Source organism: Syngnathoides biaculeatus, chromosome 5, assembly GCF_019802595.1.
Source record: "Syngnathoides biaculeatus isolate LvHL_M chromosome 5, ASM1980259v1, whole genome shotgun sequence".
In the NCBI taxonomy this organism is placed as follows: Eukaryota; Metazoa; Chordata; class Actinopteri; order Syngnathiformes; family Syngnathidae; genus Syngnathoides; species Syngnathoides biaculeatus.
In genome coordinates this window covers 23,187,349-23,209,115 of record NC_084644.1, presented here as the reverse complement: position 1 = coordinate 23,209,115, position 21,767 = coordinate 23,187,349, and the positions used below count along the sequence as shown (strand labels likewise).

Genomic DNA, 21,767 nt, shown 5'->3' with positions numbered 1-21,767 from the left:
AGTCACTATTCTGCTCTACTCTGGGATGGAGTCACAACTCCTCCTCCTCTTTCTCTCTTAATGAGCTTGAATGAGTGCGCCCCTCCACCCCGTTTACCCCATGACCCCCTCCTCTCACTACTCTCAACCGTCCTCCTCCCCCTCCTGCTCGTCACACACCCCCCAACACCCCCTCCCATTAAAACAACAAGCCAACCTGGAGCAGTTCGGTAAAGGGGCTTTGGGACAGCTGAACAGCACCAGTGACTTGAGGCCACTTACTTCTCTACTCTGTGAAGCTCGGATGCTTAGAATGACTCTACTCACACAAATGCCCCAAATGAATGACAAGTAAAACTTTGAGCCCTTGAATGATCTCTGGAAGAATTTTTTCCCCCTCCTTATTTTGAAAATGACTGCAACTGTCAAAACTGATGGCTGCTTCTTTTTAAAGCTTTTAAAACATGAATGAACATGTTGATAGAGGAAAAATACCTACAATTTGATTTTTATTTTTTATGCATTCTTTTTCTTTTTTTTTTTTTTTTACATTGATGCTGAAATCGACTGACATTATTATGTTTACGAGTGGAATGTGGTTCCATTATAGTCACACTCAAGAAAAATACTGAGAATTTTTCCTGAGCATCCGACGTTGAGGAAACGGCACGATTGATTCCTCATTCTCTTTTCTTGATTTTTTTTAAATCAAAACATTGAGAGGATTCATGAAAGTCACGCAAGTGTCCTGTGAAACTTTATCGAGACGTTCCCTCTCACTGGAGAGGTACCGCAACCGCAAGCGTTGGAGTTGACCGCATCTCTTCACCGAGGACAAGCAGCGGACTACGGCCGCCTCAAGGTAGGTGGCATCATCATGACTCATTCAAGTCTGCTGCATCTCTGCATTTATGAGAAATTAAATGGTGATATTTTGAGCCGGTAACTGTGAATTACGTTGAACGTTTTGGGGGCACGTAATCTATCAACGCGGTCTGAGAGAGCGCAGCATGTGCGCCAAAAAAAGCGCGTCTCCTGTTACTTTTCCAATGGAATGAAGGGGCTACTGCTTTTTTCTTGTTTGGCAACCAAGTTGCTTGATGGATGCCGTCTGTGAGCTGAATAAAACATGCAAGTGGGACCGACTCTTTTCATTCATGGAAAACTACACATGGCTGAACAAGTTATTAAAACCAGAGCATACATGCAGTATCTGGTTGGAGACCTCAGGAGCGTGGACGTCATTAACTTGTATGTGTGCACCAATGGGGAGGCTTCGTTTGAATCGAGGAAACGTCATTGAGGAGGCGCGTAATTTAACATTTGATTGAAATCAAATCCACGTTTATCATTAATGAAAGCACACATAATTTGATTGCTGATCCATCTAAATGGTATTCATGAATAAAACATAAAAAAATATATAATTACAATTCCCTCTACATAACTGTCACCGTTCCAGTGAATCCATAAATTTACATACTTGTTCATTGCCATTGAAGTCTGTCACAGTGATTTGACCTTCTGTTACATATTCGAATGATGCCCCGCTGTTTATATAAAAATACTGAAATCTTGAGAGAATCGCTTCTATATTTTAGCTAAAACACATTAGAAGTGCAATAAAGCTCTAACTGTTTTGTGTGTACACAGAACCTCATTAAAGCTAAGTATTTTAGTCATAGTTTATCTCCATTGATCATGTCTCAATGTCAACCCAATATTGTAGCACCAATAAATCAAATTGTATTGGCATAGCTCCTCTAATTATTATCTCTATTCTTTTCTTAATGCATTCACATGCCCTTTGTTCATCTTTGTCTTGGGCAGACTGAACTAAATGCCAACATTGTTTCTATTATCAGAGTCTTCCCAGGAGCCTTCAGATTAGTGGTACAGTCAGGACTTTCTCATATACAAATGAAGCAATGTACTGCAGATGACAGCACATTGTACAAGAAAGGCAGTGCCAGAACGTGTTAGAAGTCATTTTCGCAGCCAAAAGCGTAACTCATGTGCGTTACAGGATGTGCATCCAAATAGAGCAGAAAGCAGCTCGCTGTTCAAGAGAGAAAGGAATTCTACGACTGGTCCCCATTAAGGCTCCCAACACTTACGTGCATGAGTCCATGCAGGGTCCTTTGGCCTCAGGCCTGTAAGATTACAACTACTGAAGTTAGGGGGAGCGCCTTGAATCCCTCCCAAGCATACATCAGCACCTAGCTCATCTATGTTGTGTCAAAGCAGCACATTTTCTGTTCTTTACCAACATTTTTAGTTAAAGTAGCAGCAGGAAAGCCGCATGCAGCCAAACAGTAATGGTGGAAATTTGATGCGAGTGAGGTTCTAGGCTCTGATCTACCCACTACCTCATTCTGAGTCACACAGGGAGTACTGATGACACAAGTGAGGTCCAACAGTGACAGTGTACTGTAAAATAACCCAATAGCTATAAACACTGGTTCTTTGTAAGGTTGTTGTGCTTGCAGAACAACCACCACTAACAGTTCAACATTTCAAAACAGAGTTTTAAATGCTGTTATTTAAAATTACTCTTGTAACTGATTGCACCTTAGGTATCTGTTATCTCTTCCTCTGTGATAATACTGTACAAGATAATATAAATAGAATTTTCAACCAAGCAGTTGCTTTAGAAGGAGATGCAGATAGCAGCGCATTCCCGGATAGAGAACCACTGTCAGTGTGGTAAAGGAGAGACCCAAGTCTGAGGTACAATATAAAAGTGAAGATGATTTAAAGATTTGCTGTAATAGAATGTGTGTGTGATTTTAATCAATAAGGGAATTTCAATTATTGGTAAATAATTACATTATCAACTAAAGCCCATTCTTGACAATGATTTTGGATGTGCTTGTCTTATACCTGTTTCCTAAACAGTACACAGGGAAAAACTATGTTTACTCAGTCAAATAGGATTGTAGTGGCAGGTGGTTGAAATGGAGTCTTTCAACATAAAATCTGAGGCGTAATAGTGGCGAATGCTGCCAGCCTTGACCGGAGTATGAAAATTAACACCCGGGAACCAGTGTCCACTCCCCGTTTGTGTCGAAAATAAAACTGTCACTGTTGTGCTGACCTTGCCACATATCTGATTATTTTAACGGGCAATCCTGCAGCTGCTATATTTATGCACTTTTCTGCAAGTTCTGTTGAAAAGGCACCGGCAAAAAAATACTGACTCAACTGTTTACGGTTCTCATGTTCCTATTTACTGGGTATTGGCTGAAAACAGTTTTTCATTCTCACCTGATCTACCTACCTGAAAACCTCAGAGTTGGACAAAGTGCACTCACTTACTGCAGCGCCTGAACTGCTGAAAATAAATCCACTCAACTTTACTGGTCTCTCTTTCTCCCCCTTCCCTCTTTTGACACCTCCCACCAACCCCCCATGAACAAACTCTAAGCCACTTTTTCACTTTTTTTTTTTTTTTTACTGTACACACCAGCCATTTATCTCCTTTTGGAATCAGTACTTGTTTATTCTCCCTTTTGTAAAACTCAGAAATAAAATGTCATAGCAATTTAAGAGTGCCACATTTTATCAAACCAACTTTTTCTAGCGTTTGGGATGTAATATTGTCTCTCAGGTGCCTCAGTGAATGTGAATTCCAGTATGTACTAAAATCGTCCACATATTCCTGAGTTTCAGACATTTTTCTGTAGGCAGCTTGAAATTAGGTCATTCAAATTTCTCGAGCTTATTTATGTCACTAGTGAAGATTTCCACCTACCTCTCCGCTCCCAAACCAGCGCTGTCAACATAATAAAAACATATGCTCTCATAAGTGGCTCTTCAACACGGAAGCATCCAATCAGAGGTAAGAGGGCGGTCTTAGCCAATTATGGACAAAATGGGTACAAAACTGGGTCAAACAGAAATAGTTGTCAGGAGGGCCTTTTTGTAGACACTCATGAAAAACCCAAAGTGTTTTTTTTTTTTTTTTTAAATTGACACTTTTATACAAAGTCCATGTTAGAGAGTCACTCCAGAGGTCTAAATAGCCAAGATAGGTGACCTTTATAATGTAGGCATGTGCACACATTACACTAAATGGTACTAGAGCACTTAGCCTTTAGTTCTGGATGCTAAAAGTTCCCATTTTTCTTTTTTTCTTCATATGTATATTCAGAAAAATGAAAACATTTCTGCAATCAATTTCACTCAAAGCGTTTTGATATTCAAGGAACATTTATTTGAGTCTTTGGAAGAATTGTACACATGTGCCCACCTTAATTTATATGATGTTAACCAGAGGTACTTTAAATGATGGCAGGTGTATCCTGACCGCCATTTAACGTGTTTGCACATTCCCATTTATAAGAGTGGAGCTTAGTTGGACAGACAAGAATATTCATTTATGTTGCATCAGTTTAAAGAAGAGAAAAATTAGAAAGATTTGGAAACATATAGCTGGAAGGACACAGGTTTAAAAATTTGTGGTACACATTATAAACTGTATCATGAGGACAAGACAAATCTGCATATTCCCACACCTAAAATACATACATTAACCAAATTCTTCTGTTCAGGACTGATTAAAACATATGCTTGTATTTTGGTAGTCCATGACAACAAAATACTGAGTCTGCCGCGTCCTGCTGTGTGGCGACGTATTCATATGCTGCTTCACAGACAAGTTCATTGTGTGCCATTCATAACCTTAAAATGTTTTTTGATGGGATTGTTGAAAAGCAAGGACTCCCTTTCATTAGCCTAGTATCCCACAGTAAATATGAGTGTAAACACCATCCTCAAGAAGTACAATAGTACTATATTTTGGTTTAATCAAACTTAATATGTGTATGCTGTACTTCATTTATCTAATAACAATAATTCTGGGAGAACCTTTACCCTAAAAGCAGCCAAATGTATCAGGTTAAAAGACTCAATTTTTCCAGGTAGCAACATGGCACTCTTCCTTGGCAAACCAATTACGTTAAATGAGCTGGAGGTAGTTCTGGGTCGTCCCCCGGGTCTCTTTCCGGTGGGACATGCCTGGAACACCTCACCAGGGAGGCGTCAGGGAGGCATTCGGATCAGATGCACAGCCACCTCATCTGGCTCGTCTCAATGTGAAGGAGCGGCGGCTCAACACTGAGCCGCTCCCAGAAGACTGAGCTTCTCACCCTATCACTAAGGGGGTGCCTGCGGAGGAAACTTGTATCCGGGATCAAGTTTTTTTGGTCATGACCCACAGCTCGTGCCCATAGGTGAGGGGAGGAATGTAGATCAACTGGTAAATTGAGAGCTTCACCTTTCGACTTAGCTCCCTATTCACCACAATGGACCGATACAAAGGCCGCATCACTGCAGATGCTGCACCGATCTGTCTGTCGATCTCCCGCTCCATTCTTCCATCACTCATGAACAAGACCCCAAAACACTTGAGCTCGTCCACTTGGGGCAGGATCTCATCCCCGACCTGGAGAGGGCACACCACCCTTTTTCAACTAAGGACCATGGTCTCAGATTCGGAGGTGCTGATTCTCATCCCAGCCGTTTCACACTCGGCTGTGAACCGCTCCAGTGAGCGTTGGAGATCACGGCCTGATGAATACAACAGAACCACATCATCTGCAAAGAGCAGACTTGCGATGCTGAGGCCACCAAACCGGACACCCTCTATGCCTCGGCTGCACTTATTATTTTTGTCCATAAGTCCTGTCCAGTTGTGAACAAAATCGTAGACATTGGGCAGCCTTGGCCGAGTCCAACTCTCACCGGAAACGAGTCCGACTTATTGCTGGAAATCCAGACCAAAGGGACTGAACAGCCTGTATCAGCGGGTTTGGTACCCCATACTCCCGAAGAAATCCCCACAAGACTCCCCGAGGGACACGGTTGAGCACCTTCTCCTAGCCGACAAAACACATGTAGACTGGATGGGCGAACACTCATGCACCATCAAGGATCCTGCTGAGGGTGTAGAGCTGGTCCACTGTTCCACAGCCAGGACGAAAACCACATTGCTCCTCCTGGATCTGAGATTCAACTTCCTGATGGACCCTCCTATCCAGCAACCCTGAATAGACCTTACCAGGGAGGCTGAGAAGTGTGATCCCCCAATAGTTAGAACACACCCCCCGGTCCCACTTCTTGAAAACGGGGACCACTGAATCTCATCCACCCCATGGGGCCCTAGCACCAAGGAGCTTTTAAACCACCTCATCCTGGCTCAGAGAACACAGACTCAGCTTCTTCATGGGAAGTCGTGTTGGAGGGATTGAGGAGGTATTCTCCCCACCAACTCACAACATCCCGAGTTGAGGTCAGCAGTGCCCCATCCCCACTATACACAGTGTTGTCGGTGCACTGCTTCCCGCTCCTGAGAAACCAGACGGTGGACCAGAATTTCCTCAAAGCCATCTTGAAATCGTTCTCCATGGCCTTACCAAACTCCTCCCATGCCTGGGTTTTTGTCTCAGTGACCACCGAATCTGCATTCCGCTTGGCCAGCCGGTACCTATGAGCTACCTCGGGAGTTGCACAGGCTAATAATGCCCAATAGGACTCCTTGTTCAGCTTGACAGCATCCCGCACTGTTGGTGTCCACCAACGTGTTCTGGGGTTGACGCCACGACAGGCACCGCACAGCTCCGGTCGGCCACCTCAGCAATGGAGGCACGGAGCATCGTCCACTCAGACTCAATGTACGGAACGTGAGCAAAGTTGTTTCGGAGGTGGGAGTTGAAATTCCTTCTGACAATGAATCTGCAAGCCATTCCCAGGAGACCCTCACAATACGTTTGGGCCTGCCATGTCAGACCGGCATCTTTCCCCACCATCAGAGCCAACTCACCAGCAGGTGGTGATCAGTTGACATCTCCGCCCCTCTCATCACCCGAGTGCCCAAGACATGTGGTCGCAAGTCCGATGATATGACCACAAAGTCGATCATCGAACTGCGGCTTAGGCAGTTCTGGTGCCAGGTGGATATCAAGACACCCTTATGCCTGAACATGGTGTTCGTTATGGACAATCCGTAATGAGCACAGAAGTCCAATAACAGAACAGCTCACAGGTTCTGATCAGGGAGACCTTTCTTCCCAATCACGCCCATCCAAGTATTACTGTCATTGCCCACGTGGGCATTGAAGTCCATCAGCAGAATGATGGAGTCCCCAGAGGGAGCACTTTCTAGCACTGCCACTAAGGTCTCCAAAAGGGTGGGTACTCTGAACTGCTGTTTGGTGCATAAGCACAAGCAACAGTTCAGGACCCGTCCCCCTACCTGAAGGCAGAGGGAGGCTACCCTCTCATCCACCCGGGTAAACCCCAACATACAGATCCCGAGCCGGGGGGCAATGAGTATACCCACACCTGCTCGGTGTCTCTCACCATGAGCAACTCCAGAGTGGAACGGAGTCCAACCCCTCTTAAGAGGAGTGGTACCAGAGCCCAAGCGGTGCGTAGAGGCGAGTCTGACTATGTCTAGTTGGAACCTCTCGACCTCACGCACCAACATGTGCTCCTTACATGTCAAAGAGGTGACATACCATGTCCTTAGAGGTAGTTTCTGTAGCCGGGGATCGGTTCGCCAAGGTCTCCACCTTTTGCCACCGCCCAACTCACATTGCACCCGACCCCTTTGGCCCCTCTCACAGGGGGTGAGCCAATGGAAAGGGGGACCCATGTTACCGTTTCGGGTTGTGCCCAGTTGAGTCCCATGGGTGCAGGCCCGACCCCAGGCGCTAGCCTTCGAGCCCCGTCTCCAGGCCTGGCTACAGAGGGGAGCCACTGTGAGCCGCGTCTGGGCAAGGGAAACCAAGATCCAACATTTTCACTTGTCATAGGGGTTTTAGAGCAGAGGCCCTGTAGCTCAGTGGTTAGAGCACTGGTTTGATAAACCAGGGGTTGTGGGTTCGTATCCCACTGGGGCCTCCACTCCCTGAGAAGGGTTGCGTCAGGAAGGGCATCCGGCGTAAAAATTGTGCCAAACATATGTGCGTTCATCTGAGATGACACGCTGTGGCGACCCCGAAAGGGACTAGCCGAAAGAAACTTTATAGGGGTTTTAGAGTCATACTTTGTCTTACCATGGGTGACCCTACCAGGGGCGCGAAGCACCAGAAAACTTAGCTCAAAGGATCATTGAGACACACAAACCCCACCGGCCCAAGGAGGGGTGGTTGTGAACAAGTTTTTGAAAAAAAAAAACTGTGTTGTGACATTAATAACTAAATCAGGGCTAAATTCACCCTGATGGCCTTGAATAGCAAAAATGTGTACTTTGATGGCCCCTCCTCGAGCCGTCACCTTATCGTGGTGGAGGGGTTTGTGTGTCCCGATTATCCTAGGAGGGAAAGGCCGGCCACGCTGGAGAGACTATGTCTCTTGACTGGCCTGGGAACGTCTCAGGATCCCTTCGGAAGAGCCGGAAGAAGTGGCTGGGGAAAGAGAAGTCTGGGTATCCCTGCTGAAGCTACTTCCCCAGCGACCCGACTCGGAGAAGCAGTAGAAAATGGATGGATGTATTTTAATGGCCATATCTAGGTTGTGACTACTGGTATTTACTATTTACATCTGCATTCAACGTTCCATGTACATCCCATAGTTAGTGTTTGTCAATGATTTATCACATTGCCAGATAACAGATTAAAATCAGTTTTTTATTCAAATATGAACAAGTCGTGTGTTGAACGATATCAGTTTCTCTTGCATATCCTAATCAGACTGGGCTACATTGGAGAGGAATATTACGTGAACCATGTAGTGAAAATCAAGTCTTGAGTGGAGATCTGAATAAAGGTGGGTTCCCCCCCCACACACACTTTTGTTGGATCATTGTGAGAACCAGCATTCCACATATTTCCCTAAAATTTTCACACAATAATCCACACGTCAAAAATCAAGTACAGTATATGTATGAGATTGGTTGCTATTTGCGTCTACATATGTGTACTGTTCCATATTAAAACTGTTCTTGGCAATAGATTTATAATCGCTCTCTCTTTTCCATGAAATTTAGTTTTTATTTCATTTTGATTTTTCTTTTTCAAATTCAGTAAATTCAGGTTTGTTAGTTTTCATCAGTTTTTTTTCAAAAAGATAAATTTTATTTTTATTTTTTAGTTTCTTTATGAGTTTTTTTTATTTTATTAAGGGCATTCGTTGGGTGGAACGTTAGAAAAAGATCACAATAAGTATTGTATAGTAAAAAATACCATGAAAAAAAGATTAACTTAATATCAGATTTAAAGTACAATAAGAGCAGTGCATAATACTGCATTTGGTTACATGAGATTAAGCACAACGGACAGTAAAACAATTCATGAGACAAATGATGTAGTATTGGCCCTTTTAAAAGTTTAGAGTTTTATTTTACAAAAAAAAATAATAATTTTTTTTTGGACGCTTTTCTTCCCTTGTTTCAAAATTGCAAACTTCTCATGTGGACTTGGAGATTTGTGATTGTTAGAAAGATAGAAAGGAAGTTTGATGATACTTCCGGACTTTCCAGTGACTGTGTGTCCAGTCCAGGTCATTGTGACAAAGCCTTTCAAGTTTTATTGCTATTGCTGAAGTAGTCCTGTGGAAATGTCCTGTTGTTGCAGTACCTCCATCACTTGCTGTGGGAGACAAACTCCTTGTCTGGTTTCTTTTTTTTTTTTAACCTGTTCTGTTCAGCTGCATGACCTTGCAGAACGGTGGCTCTGTATGGCTTTGTGCTGGAATAGTTTCGCTATGCAACATCAGAGTTTAAAATACACACTCTGCTTATTTGAAAATGCAGTCAAATAGAAAAGGGTTTTTGAGGACAGTCATAGTGGACAAATGGATTAGGGGTGAAAACCACAGCAGAAGAATGGAACAGAACAACACAAGTAACAATGTAGATTGGGGGGCGGGTTGGGGTGGGGGGCAAGCCAGCAAGTGCGTCCAGCAGGGGCCCAACCAGAGGGACGTCACTGATCACCCAGGATCCATGGAGGTCCCGTGGAAGACCAAAGCACCCTGACCAGTCCAAAGGGGAGGGGCACATGCACCAGTCTCATTTTTTCCCCAGTCAAACATTTGAGATGGAAGTGCAATCAGCAGCCATGGAGGAGTTGCTATTTGATGTACTCTACTTTAATTAAAATTCCTGGTAGTCGATGGCTGAGTGAGGCATGCGTCAGAAAATAAACGTAATCATCAATCTGCACAAATTACACTGCGCACAAATGACACACACCGTGAACACACACTCTACTGTTTCATCATGTTCCATCGGCCTTGAAAGTACTCCTCTTCCAACAGGAATCCCACCATGTATTCTTCCATGCAGTGCACCTCCATACATGCTCTTCCACATACACATACTAAGGAGTAACATTGCCTCTTGACACTTTATACTTACATACCATTTACAATAGCACTTGTAAATGATATGTAAGTATGCAAGTATGTAAGGTCTGTCGGTGGAACGATACTACATCGCTATATACCAGAATGCTCCAGTGGGATTCTATACTATATAACATCATGTAGAAAATGTTTGACATTTTTCTGTCTTCAGACAGTAAATGTTATTTCATATTTGCTTTCATCTAGAAAATGAAAACAATAATTATTCGCTATAAACTTTATTTTGTTCTAACCTGAGCAGCAATGTTTTGAAACTAACAACTTTCTTTGCATTCTAGACATATCCCACACAAATTTGATTAAGGAACAAAAAAATTAAAGAGGTTTGTAGAAGTTTGAAGAATTTTGAAAACAATCCTACACGTTCGATGAACACCTAGAAGGGGGGGGTGCTCAATCCATCGAGATAGTCTTGGTCTGTCGCGTTACGGCGTGCCCCCCCCCCCCAAAAAAAAAAAAAAAAAACGTCAGCCAATGTTCCCTCTAAACTGTGCGCTGATGCATTCTTCGCAGATCCTAAAAAATCCAATGCAAATTGAAAGGATAACATTCAGCTATTCAGTTTGTGGCATTTTGCAATGTGATTTTATGAGTGAGGTATGACTGGTTATCACATGAAATGGCACAATTCACATATGTACTGTAAAAAATGAAAATAAGCCACTGGTTTCTATTAGGCAGCACACAGAACCTTCTCTAACAACGACCGCTACTCCGCCGCACTCTCTTTTTCCTCGTTTACCGTACCACTCTTAAAGACATACACTCATAATTACAAATGTTACAGTACTTACAAAGCCCATAAATGTGTTTTATAATGACAGCCTCCACCACCGCTGCTTTATTTAGCAACACAGTCTGGGCAACATAGAGCAGAGATGAGCTCGACATGCTGCTTATGCTTACTTTCGATATTAATTGAGAAAATAAAAAAGAAATGCTGTTGTTTTAAGATGCAATGACTGTCGGAGTATGTGAATAATTGAAGAAAAAGTGGTTAAACTGGATGAGATTTTCCCTTTTCTGAGTGGGAAAGGTCTGGTCTGAAGCCAAAGTACAACGTGCAGGATAAGATGGTGTGTAATTTTAAAATTCCACCTTGCCACAGCCTGATTCAGGATGAAAGCACAGACAATACAGTCCACAAAAAGCCAATTATGTGTTTTAAAGATAGGAGGCAACATAAGATGAACCTTAAAATGGTTTGTGAGCATAATCAACCCCCCCACCCCCACCCCCCACCCGTCGGTAGCTCACAAGAGGCTGGCTGCTTGGAAAGTACATCTTGGGGTAAAAAAGTCTGGGCACCCCTGTCCTAGAACAATCAGGTAATGTAAATGCCAGCTTAAGTCTGAAGATCCGCCGCTCAACAAATCAGTTCTCTTCTAGCCGTCACAGTCATTACTCGTCATTACGATCTGCATTCGTTAACCATTACATCAAGCGGTTGTAAGCATTCTTGTGACATATTTTGCTCTTTCTGTGATGAATTTATCAAGACTAGAACAAAGGGATGTTAATATTTTGGGTGGGAGAGCCTCGCCAGGTGTCCGGCGTTACAAGACCCGCCCGTGCCCATCAAAGTCAGTTTTCAGCTGAGACACATGACCGTAAAAACCTTTTATTATGTCACAAAATCAAACGTCAGTCTAATGTCATCGTCCCAAAAACTTTTTCAGGTTATCGTTGTGTTGACAGCCAGCAGTGCTCATCAAAATCTGTGGTGACACAAGCCAACGCTAACACCTGTTTTATGTCATCTACCAAAAATGGTTTTCAAAAATGAACAATGTAATCTTTCGAAGAAAGAGCTCATAAAAGTTGCGAATCTAGGAGGAAATGAATCACTTACGTGAGGTGGCTGGTCTCTGCAAGGAGGCATTAAAGCGATCGAATCAAATAAAACAGGCCTACACATACATTTACTTAACCTTATTATTTCATACATTGCTGTCTAAAAAAAAAAGACATTCAGACTTTGAATATAGGTGACAATTACACACCAGGCTGGCTTGTGAACCAAGCAAGTATGTAAACTTGGATGGGGAATTCAGACCTGCTTCTTGCGCTTATGTCCCAGCTCGAGTATGGTTTCAACTGAAATATTGGCGTGCAGAGATCAGAAAAAAAGCCCAAAATAAATACTAAATCTTTTTTGGTTGTGGGGGAGTTCTTACTGCAGACAATGTTTTTAAGTGCACAACTAGTGAATACTTTATCAATGTTTACTGCATTAATATTAAAAAAATCATAGTCATAGAGGTTGGGGGAGGTATCACAGGTTAGTTTACAGCTACAAGTAGTTTGTAATTAATTACATCCATCTATCCATCTATTATCTTTGTTGCTTATCCTCACGAGGGTCATGGGGAGTGCTGGAGCCTATCCCAGCTCTCAATGGGCAAGAGGCGGGATACATCCTGAACTGGTTGCCAGCCAATCGCAGGGCACATGAAGCCACAACAGTTGCAGTCACAATCACACCTAGGGGCAATTTAGAATGTCCAACTAATGTTGCATGTTTTTGGGATGTGGGAGGAAATCAGAGTGCCCAGAGGAAACCCACACAGGCAGGGGGAAAACATGCAAACTCCACACAAGCGGGTCTGGGATTGAACCCGGGACCTCAGAATTGTGATGCCAACACTTTACCAGCTGATCCATCGTGGCGCCCTCATTAATTACATTTTATTTAAATTGGATGAGAGGCAGTATTGTGGGCAGACAGGCAAGTATCTCTTTCTCACAATTCAGAGGTCATGGGTTCATGGGTATCATACATGGGATCCATCTTTCTTATGTGGTTGTTTGATTTTTTTTCTGAATACTCTACTTTCCTTCCACGTTCTAAAAACTTGCAGTTTGGGTTAGTAAAGACTAAATTCTTCCTAGACGTGAATGTGAATGAGAACATTTATTTGGCTGGCAAACAGTTCAGGGTGTACCCCGCCTCCCGCCTGAAGCCAGCTCTGATAGGCTCTTGCACACCTGTGACCCTAATGAGGATAAGCAGTATTGTAGCTGGACTACTTTTAACATCCATCCATCCATTTTTTGAGTCACTTATCGTCACGAGGTTCATAGGAGTGTTGCAACCTAACCCAGCTGACATCTGGCAGGAGGCAGGGTAAACCCTGAACTGGTTGCCAGCCAATTGCAGGGCACATAGTGACAGACCCGAGTTGCACTTACAATCACACCTAGGTCCAATTAAAAGTTTCCAATTTATACATGTTTTTGGTATGTGGGAGGAAACCGGAGTGAACCGAAGAAAACCCACGCAGGCACGGGAGAAGATGCAAACTGTGAGGCCATAGCTCTACAGCTGTTTCACCCTTCCGTCCCACCTTTAACACACATGCAGTAATTCCTGCTTTTCATTCATCTCAAACACAACTACAACTCTCCACTCATACAGGATTTGTAACTTTTGACCTTGTATGAATTGGAGCCAGAGGGAGTTTTCCTAAATAAACCAAGCGTGACATCAGAATGACGCGGCTAAAGTGTCCAACACGTGCATGCACTGCAAGTGACAACATTCGCAAGTGGGAAATTTCAAACCAAACAATAAACAGTGATATCATCAACATTCTAATGCTGTATGATGGAGAGACACATTGCGACATTCTCTTCATGAATTGATACACGCTTTCACTGTCAGATCCTCCTCCTTTTATGTCACAGGAAATTGGGTCAGGTTTGTAGGAACTATCGTGACTGACTTTTTCATCTGGTGTTTGTGTTAACTTCCACACTGGGCCAACTGGTGAACTGACCTTTGGTTTAGATCATTTCCTCAAAGGGGCTTAAGACATGCAAAGAACAAAGCCTTCTTACAAGTTGCAAGTTCCAAGAGTGTCATCCCCACCAGATTACTGAATTCACACATATCCTAAAAGTTTGACGCCTTGCAGTTTGCCACCCTGTTAACAGCAGTGACACTGCAGCAAATTGTGAATGTCTGTGGAAATGAAATGGAATTTCACACTTTATTTTCTCATGAAAATCACTTCAACAAGTATTTCATGTATGTAAAAATGTGCTATATGTCCATGTATTTATGCAAGTTTGCATCAGGCTCTCCCGTAGTTAAAAAACAAAACTTGGGAGGTGAACTGAAATCATTGAATCGTCTTAGTGTTAATGCGTCTTTGTCAGGCATACGATGAGCTCTCATGGTGGTATCAGAAGATTAATTTTTATTTCCTGACTTCAAGTGGCAATAGTAACATTTATCTCATTGTGTCTAAATTAGCTATAATGATTTTAATTGGTGCACATGTTCCAAGCTAGCGACTGGGTTCATTGAAAGTTGATCCAAAGAGAAAGGGTAAGAGGTTTGTTCTGTTCCAACTGTCTTGTAAAACATTGTACACATAAAATGGAAACTAACAGACACAAATTGAAGGGTGTCTAGGTTGATGTGTGTATATCTATATCAACATATGATTTGCTCTGGTCTAATGAACTTTTATGTGTTGAATTGTCTTCAGTGTGTATGAGCAGAGTGTTTCTAAGAGGTCTTGTAAAAGAGTGTCTGACATTAATAGCCTTGGCACGTGCCAGAAGAGGCCTGCTACACTACTTCGAGCCTAACCCTCACCCAATCATAAAAAAAGACTTTATTTGAGAACCCAAGAACTTTCTGGATTTCTCCTTCATTGGTTATCTACTTTTTCACTCCTCTTTTAGTGTCTCACAGCACACTGAAGGTTAAGGAATTTTAGATTGTTTTTATACTGTCAATAAGTAATTGATTGTTCTTTTCTGTCTCCATCATGTCAACCCTCTCTACAACTTTCTTGTGTACTTAAAACTCCAAATGACTCCCACTGCACTGCTTTGTGTTTTATATTTTAATAGTAATAGTTCTCATCTTAATAAAATTATTGTTGTTCCAGTTATGATTTATTTTGAGAGATACACATTATAAGATGCTGTAATTAATATTTGAACATTGGCTATTCTAACCATAGGGACTGTATGGTGCACTTGTTGCAGTATCCTATCCTAGAAGGTTCTACAAGAGAGGAAGTCGACAGTCACAAATGTAACATAAGAGGGCCTGGCTCACAATCTCGATCCGGGCTCATCTAAAAGGGGTTTGATGGTGTGGAGGTGTGTGTATGCATGTTTATGTGGGAGTGTGTGTGTGTGGGGGGGGGGGGTATGGTGAACACTTGCTTGAGGGATTTTTTTTTTTTTTTTTTTTTTACTATCCAGGAAATGAGCAGGACAGATTTTCGAAGAGAGAGAATTTCACAGTGGAGGGTTTGCAGCCATGAGGGCTCTGTCACCAAATGTCACAACAAACTATAGACCACACACATGGTATTTTTTTTCCTTGTCACGGAGTCCCTCACATTTAAAAATATGGTTAACGTTAAAAATCAATTTTAATTTACCCCATTTTGGCGACATACTTTGCATTTTCCAGTCTATAGTTTTACTGATATATTACACAGGATTTAATCATACTTTCTTTGCAAGTAAGAGAAGACAGAGAGCGTATACACAGTACTAGAAAACTCAAAGATCTTGTCTTTTTCTTCCCACGGAGATATAAACAGATGACATCACAGGGTGGTCCGCTTTGCGCTGAGCCACGCTGAGTGGGTCTCTGCTGATCTGCCAAACAGATGGAGGTAGCATTATAATGACTGTTGGAAAGAAGTCTGTGAACGGAGCAATTTCATAGAAATATGTCATTTATTGTTGAGACGAATGTATAGAAGCTTGTCCCTACATAAAAAGCAAGTACTTTGCTTGGCAAACAGCCCTTGAGTCAGACATTCGTGTATAGGGTGTTCCTCTTTTTGGTTAGAAACAAGTGAATTAAACAAAAAGGATGGATTCACATGGAACTTGGAACTAAAATGTTTTGCATTAGATGTTAATTAGTTCAAAAAGTCCTGTGATGTGTTCCAACAAACACACAACAAGAGAGTTGAAATAATTGGCTAAAAAAAAAGCCTGTCTATAGTGAGGATTTTTTTTAAATGATATTTTTTTACCTGGACTTGCACAAAATTAAGTCTTTTGTATTTACAGTACAATTTGTGTGGCAGTTGAAAGGTCACATTAGGCATTCCTTTGCTTCAGTGGTTGTTTGTCCTCCACATTCTAAAAACATTCTTGCTTTTTAGTTTCATTAAAAGGTATATATTGTCATAAAGGAATAAAAGTGAGTGTAAATCGTTGTTTATGTCCCTCCAGTAGAGTGGCGGGCATTCTCGAGTATATTCTATCTCCCTCTCACTCAAAGTCAGCCTGTCTACCCTGCATGTGTGTATGTAGGTAAATCTTAATGAATATGTATAAGCTTCCCAATAATGACATGAAAAATGATTGAGATGAAAGAGCTGTCTGTGATTTTGCAGCCTGCTAACGCAGTGCTGCTGATTTTCTCCTCACTATGGAGTTTTCCACATTTTTTTGCCATTCAATGTTGCTTTTATGTCATCCTAACCCATTTTGGAGTCCTCAATGCGGCAAGCACTTGGAACTTTGGGCCACAGTGAAGCCGTGAAGCTGCTGGCCATTCAACAAAAAAATAACATCACGGACGGTTATGGAATTAGATGAGAGCTGGTACTGAAATTTAGTAAATTGAAGCGGGACAGAAAACTAAATATGAAAGTGACTTAGTGTATGCATACTCACCAATGGGCAAGTTATTTACATTAAAACTCAGTTTATACCAAATTTGATTGATGCCGTGTTCCCTATGATTGCAACATTATAATTTCAGTATCCACATCATAGACATGTACTATCCCAACACCCACCTGCTGGTCAGTGGAGAGTTCAATCTATCTCATCTCTGTCATTTACTAACAGCTTCACACAACACATGCAACAAGAAGGAATCAAACACTGGAGCCCCCTTTATTCTAGATTCAGATTGTAATAAGATCTGTGAATTGTTCTATGACACTACTTAATACTTTGCATTTCCCTCCCAACACAGATGAGTTGTCAACGAGTCCTCACCTATCTGCGGATATTTGGGACCACAATGTTTGGTGTTTCACTCCTGGTGGGCATCTCCACTGCATACATCATGGGCTACCAGTTCTTCACCACAGCCCGCAATCATCTGTCCTTTGGACTATATGGAGCTATCTTGGTTGTTCATCTCATCATCCAGAGCCTCTTTGCACTCTTAGAACATCGAAATATGAAGCGGTCCTTAGAGACCCCAATCAAACTGAATAAAACTTTAGCACTATGCATTGCAGCATATCAAGAGGACCCAAACTACTTGAGGAAATGCCTAGTGTCAGTAAAAAGGCTGACATACCCTGGAATCAAAGTCATCTTGGTTGTAGACGGTAACTCAGATGACGACCTGTATATGATGGAAATTTTCAAAGAAATCATGGGTTGGGACAAGGTCGCCACCTATGTTTGGAGGAGTAATTTTCACAGCAGGGGACCAGAGGAGACGGATGAGAGCTATGCTGAGAGCCTTCAGCAAGTCTCAAGACTGGTCCTAAACAACAAGTGTGTGTGTATCATGCAGAAGTGGGGTGGAAAGAGAGAAGTCATGTACACAGCCTTTAAAGCGCTTGGAAGGAGTGTTGACTATGTCCAGGTGAGAATGGAAAACTACACTGAAATGGAAAATGAAATGAAAAATTTAGCCAGACAAAGAGCTTGAACCGCTGATGCACCATTTATTTATTCCATGGAGACCTGCAGACAGGATTCTGGGACAGCCAGTACAGCCACACCCGACGATGTCAGGCTCATTTGGAGTTAGCAGCTCTCATAGTTTAAGTGATTTAAAAACATTCACAAGTATTTGAAAATCAAAGGGCAGCAAGGACTCCTTGAAGGCGTGAGCATTATGATGCATTGATATAATTTTTTTCCCATTTAATCCAGATGAAATGAAGGCTTGGATAACCATTTTTCGGTTTGACAGAAGGAGAAATGGCTTGATTTTGGTTGTCTGTACGAGTTGTCTAAAGTAGGGCTGAATCACTTTGGATACCTGAAAGTCACTCAGAGGTCAGAGTCCAAAATGAAAACTCAGTTACATGCCTCCTTGTTAAGGTTTTTAGTTAACATCCTACTGATGCGTGCTCTTAGTCAGGAATCACATATAGAAGATATGCATTTTTAAATCGGTTCAGGTAGTGCAATGGCCATTTACAAAAGAAAATTGACAAATGCCTTGACTTACGAGCAGAGGTGAGTGCAGTAGTCAAATATTGTACTCAGATACTGTAGGGGTACTTTTCCTTTAGAATAATGTGATTCAAGTAAAAGACAAAGTAGTCCTCCAAATAATTACTTGGGCAAGAGTAAGAAGGTACTCATTCAAAGAAACTACTCAAGTACTGGTGAGTAACATCTGATTAATTTTATGCTTTTAAATCAAGGCATAAATGTAAAAAAAAAATTAAAAAAGTGTGCAACTCTACTGATTTATTTTTGTACATATCTTTTTGAGAGGAGAAGTAAAAATGAAATGAAATAAATTTGCATGTGATGGACTTGGACTTGACGTTTAAGTTGCTGTCATCTTGGCCAAGTCACCAGTGCAAAAAAAGATGTTCTCTTTTAACTGGTCTTTTACCTGGTTAAATAAAATGTAAATAAAATAGATAAAAAGAATCTATCTTGTTACACAAGGATGTACTCCCACTTATAACTGGCATGTGGCCGATAGGGGATTTTTTTGTGTGCCCATGCAACTTTCTTGAGTTAAACATCTCTGTGGTCATCCCTGTGGATTGGCACAATGGAGCCTGATGCGAAAGTCGAAAACAAAAATCTAAAAAAAATCATGGAGGCAGTTTTTTTCTCAGTGAAAGTATATCGAACAGCATGTAGATTATTGTAACGGAGTAAAACTTGTGTTTATTTTTAGCATAAATAAAAAGAGTTAGTTACAGTTCAACCCATCCCCTGGTCGATTCTTGCTTGGTGTTTGTAACAAACATTTTACCTCAGATGCACAACTTCTCAAGTGAAGTGGGAATAAAGGGAGAGCAACAGTCTCTGAAGCACTTTCAGCCCTTTGTCAAGCAGTAAAATCACTCAAATTCTGTAACATCGGGCACCCCACTTGCATAGCAAATAGTTTCTGTACATCAGGATTTCATACATTATAGCTCTAATAAATGAAAGGCATTTTTGAGATCACCACTCATCGATATGGTTTTCTCTCTCTTGTCTTTTTCACTTTACCACAGAGAATCAACGCCCAAATACTCAATGACAAAACTCACTAGGAGCTACATTATGCAACAGCTCTCAACACGAACATGAAGACCATCCTGGCATTGTTCCTGACATCAGTCAGCACTACACACTACAACTGTTGCTGTTTTGTCTATGCTTACAGTAATTACACTTCATAAATAAATTTTATTTCTTTGCATGCTCCCAGAGGGGTTGCATCAGGAAGGGCATCCGGTAAAAACTGTGCCAAACAAATATGAGTGTTCATCTCAGATGTTACGCTGTAGCGACCCCTAAAAAGGGTCAAGCTGAAAGAAAACTTACTTACATGCTCCTTTTTTCGCATTATGTTTTTATAAAAACATAGTGCTATTTTTGTCAAATAAAAACATTAAAAAATGTTTAATGCCATCTCAGATGATTTCAATGGTGAATATTGATTGTATACACAAGTCAACTGAGTTAAAAACTTACTCACTAAATATTGGAATTAACATGTCAATGCACCATTGTAATCATAAAAATGGAGATTGACCATAACCAGCATTCACTCCTTGGTGTGTGGTTGATTTTGATTCACTGTTGGACTCTTGGCCCACAATGCAGAAAGACAATGTGCAAAAGCTGTTCTTATGCATCTATCAGGTCAGGTTGACATACTGTGCTATCTTGTTTTTTTACAGGTGTGTGACTCTGACACAATGCTGGATCCAGCATCATCTGTGGAGATGGTGAAGGTTCTCGAAGAAGACTCCATGGTGGGTGGTGTTGGAGGTGATGTACAGGTAACCAAACTACAATTTTAGACATTATTGGTTTCTTCAAGTGAATTTTGGGTGAAGGCATGGTGGACAACAGCTCTGAGGACACAGGTTCAAATCCACCCACACCTGTGTGGAGTTTGTATATTCTCACCAGGCCTGCGTGGGTTTTCTCAGGGTACTAAGGTTTCCTCTCACATGCCCCCCCAAAAAAAAGCGTAGGTAAAATGAGGAATCTAAATTTCCCGTAGGTGTTAATGTTGTTGTATTCTGTGTGCCCTGTGACTGGCTGGCGACCAGTTCAGGGTGTACCCTACCTCTCGCCCAGTGTCAGCTGGGATAGGCTCCAGCATGACAGGGACTCGAGTAAGCATAAGCAGTAGAGAAGATGAATGAATATTGTGATGATACCCTCATACCTCTTGTTTTCTCTTCCTAGATTCTAAACAAATATGAGTCGTGGATCTCCTTCCTGAGCAGCGTACGATACTGGATGGCCTTCAACATTGAACGGGCATGCCAGTCTTACTTTGGGTGTGTGCAGTGTATCAGCGGACCTTTAGGAATGTACCGAAACTCACTCTTGCATGAGTTCCTTGAGGACTGGTATAATCAGACCTTCATGGGATCCCACTGCAGTTTTGGGGATGACCGCCATCTTACCAACAGAGTTCTGAGTCTTGGGTATGCAACCAAGTACACGGCACGCTCCAAGTGTCTAACAGAGACACCAATTACATACTTGAGGTGGCTCAATCAGCAGACTAGATGGAGTAAGTCCTATTTCCGAGAATGGCTCTACAACTCCATGTGGTTCCACAAGCATCATCTTTGGATGACCTATGAGGCTGTGATTACTGGGTTCTTCCCCTTTTTTCTCATTGCCACTGCGATACAGCTCTTTTACCAAGGTAGACTTTGGAATATTTTGTTGTTCCTCCTGATTGTGCAAGCAGTGGCGTTGATCAAGTCAACATTTGCCAGCTGCCTCAGAGGCAACATTGTCATGGTGTTTATGTCCTTTTATTCTGTACTGTACATGTCAAGCCTGTTGCCAGCCAAAATGTTTGCAATAGCAACAATCAACAAATCTGGATGGGGAACATCTGGGAGGAAAACCATAGTGGTGAACTTCATTGGTCTCATTCCAATTTCAGTTTGGTTCACCATCCTCTTTATTGGGATCATCTACACTACAATACTCCAGACAAAGAAACCCTTTCCTGACTCAGAAATGCTCATTCTAATTATTGGGGCGGTGGTCTATGCCAGTTATTGGGTGATACTGTTGACTCTGTATGCAGTCCTCATTAACAAGTGTGGTAAAAGGAAGAAGGAAACACACTATGATATGGTGCTGGACGTTTGACTTACTTAGGCTACAAAAGTTATTTTTTACCACTGAAAGACCTTCTAATTTGTTTTCTTAGTGAGACACTTAGATACAATCTGATAAGA

General features: G+C 41.9%; 1 protein-coding gene across 1 annotated transcript; it reads left to right on the top strand.

Moving 5' to 3' along the window:
• The first annotated feature begins 252 nt into the window (after nt 1–252).
• On the top strand, nt 253–21,726 carry has2 (hyaluronan synthase 2). Its single transcript, XM_061820433.1, has 4 exons — nt 253–841; nt 17,324–17,950; nt 20,232–20,333; nt 20,749–21,726. The coding sequence occupies exons 2-4, from the start codon at nt 17,324–17,326 to the stop codon at nt 21,676–21,678; spliced, it is 1,659 nt and encodes a 552-aa protein (XP_061676417.1). The 5' UTR covers nt 253–841; the 3' UTR covers nt 21,679–21,726.
• The last annotated feature ends 41 nt before the right edge of the window (nt 21,727–21,767 follow it).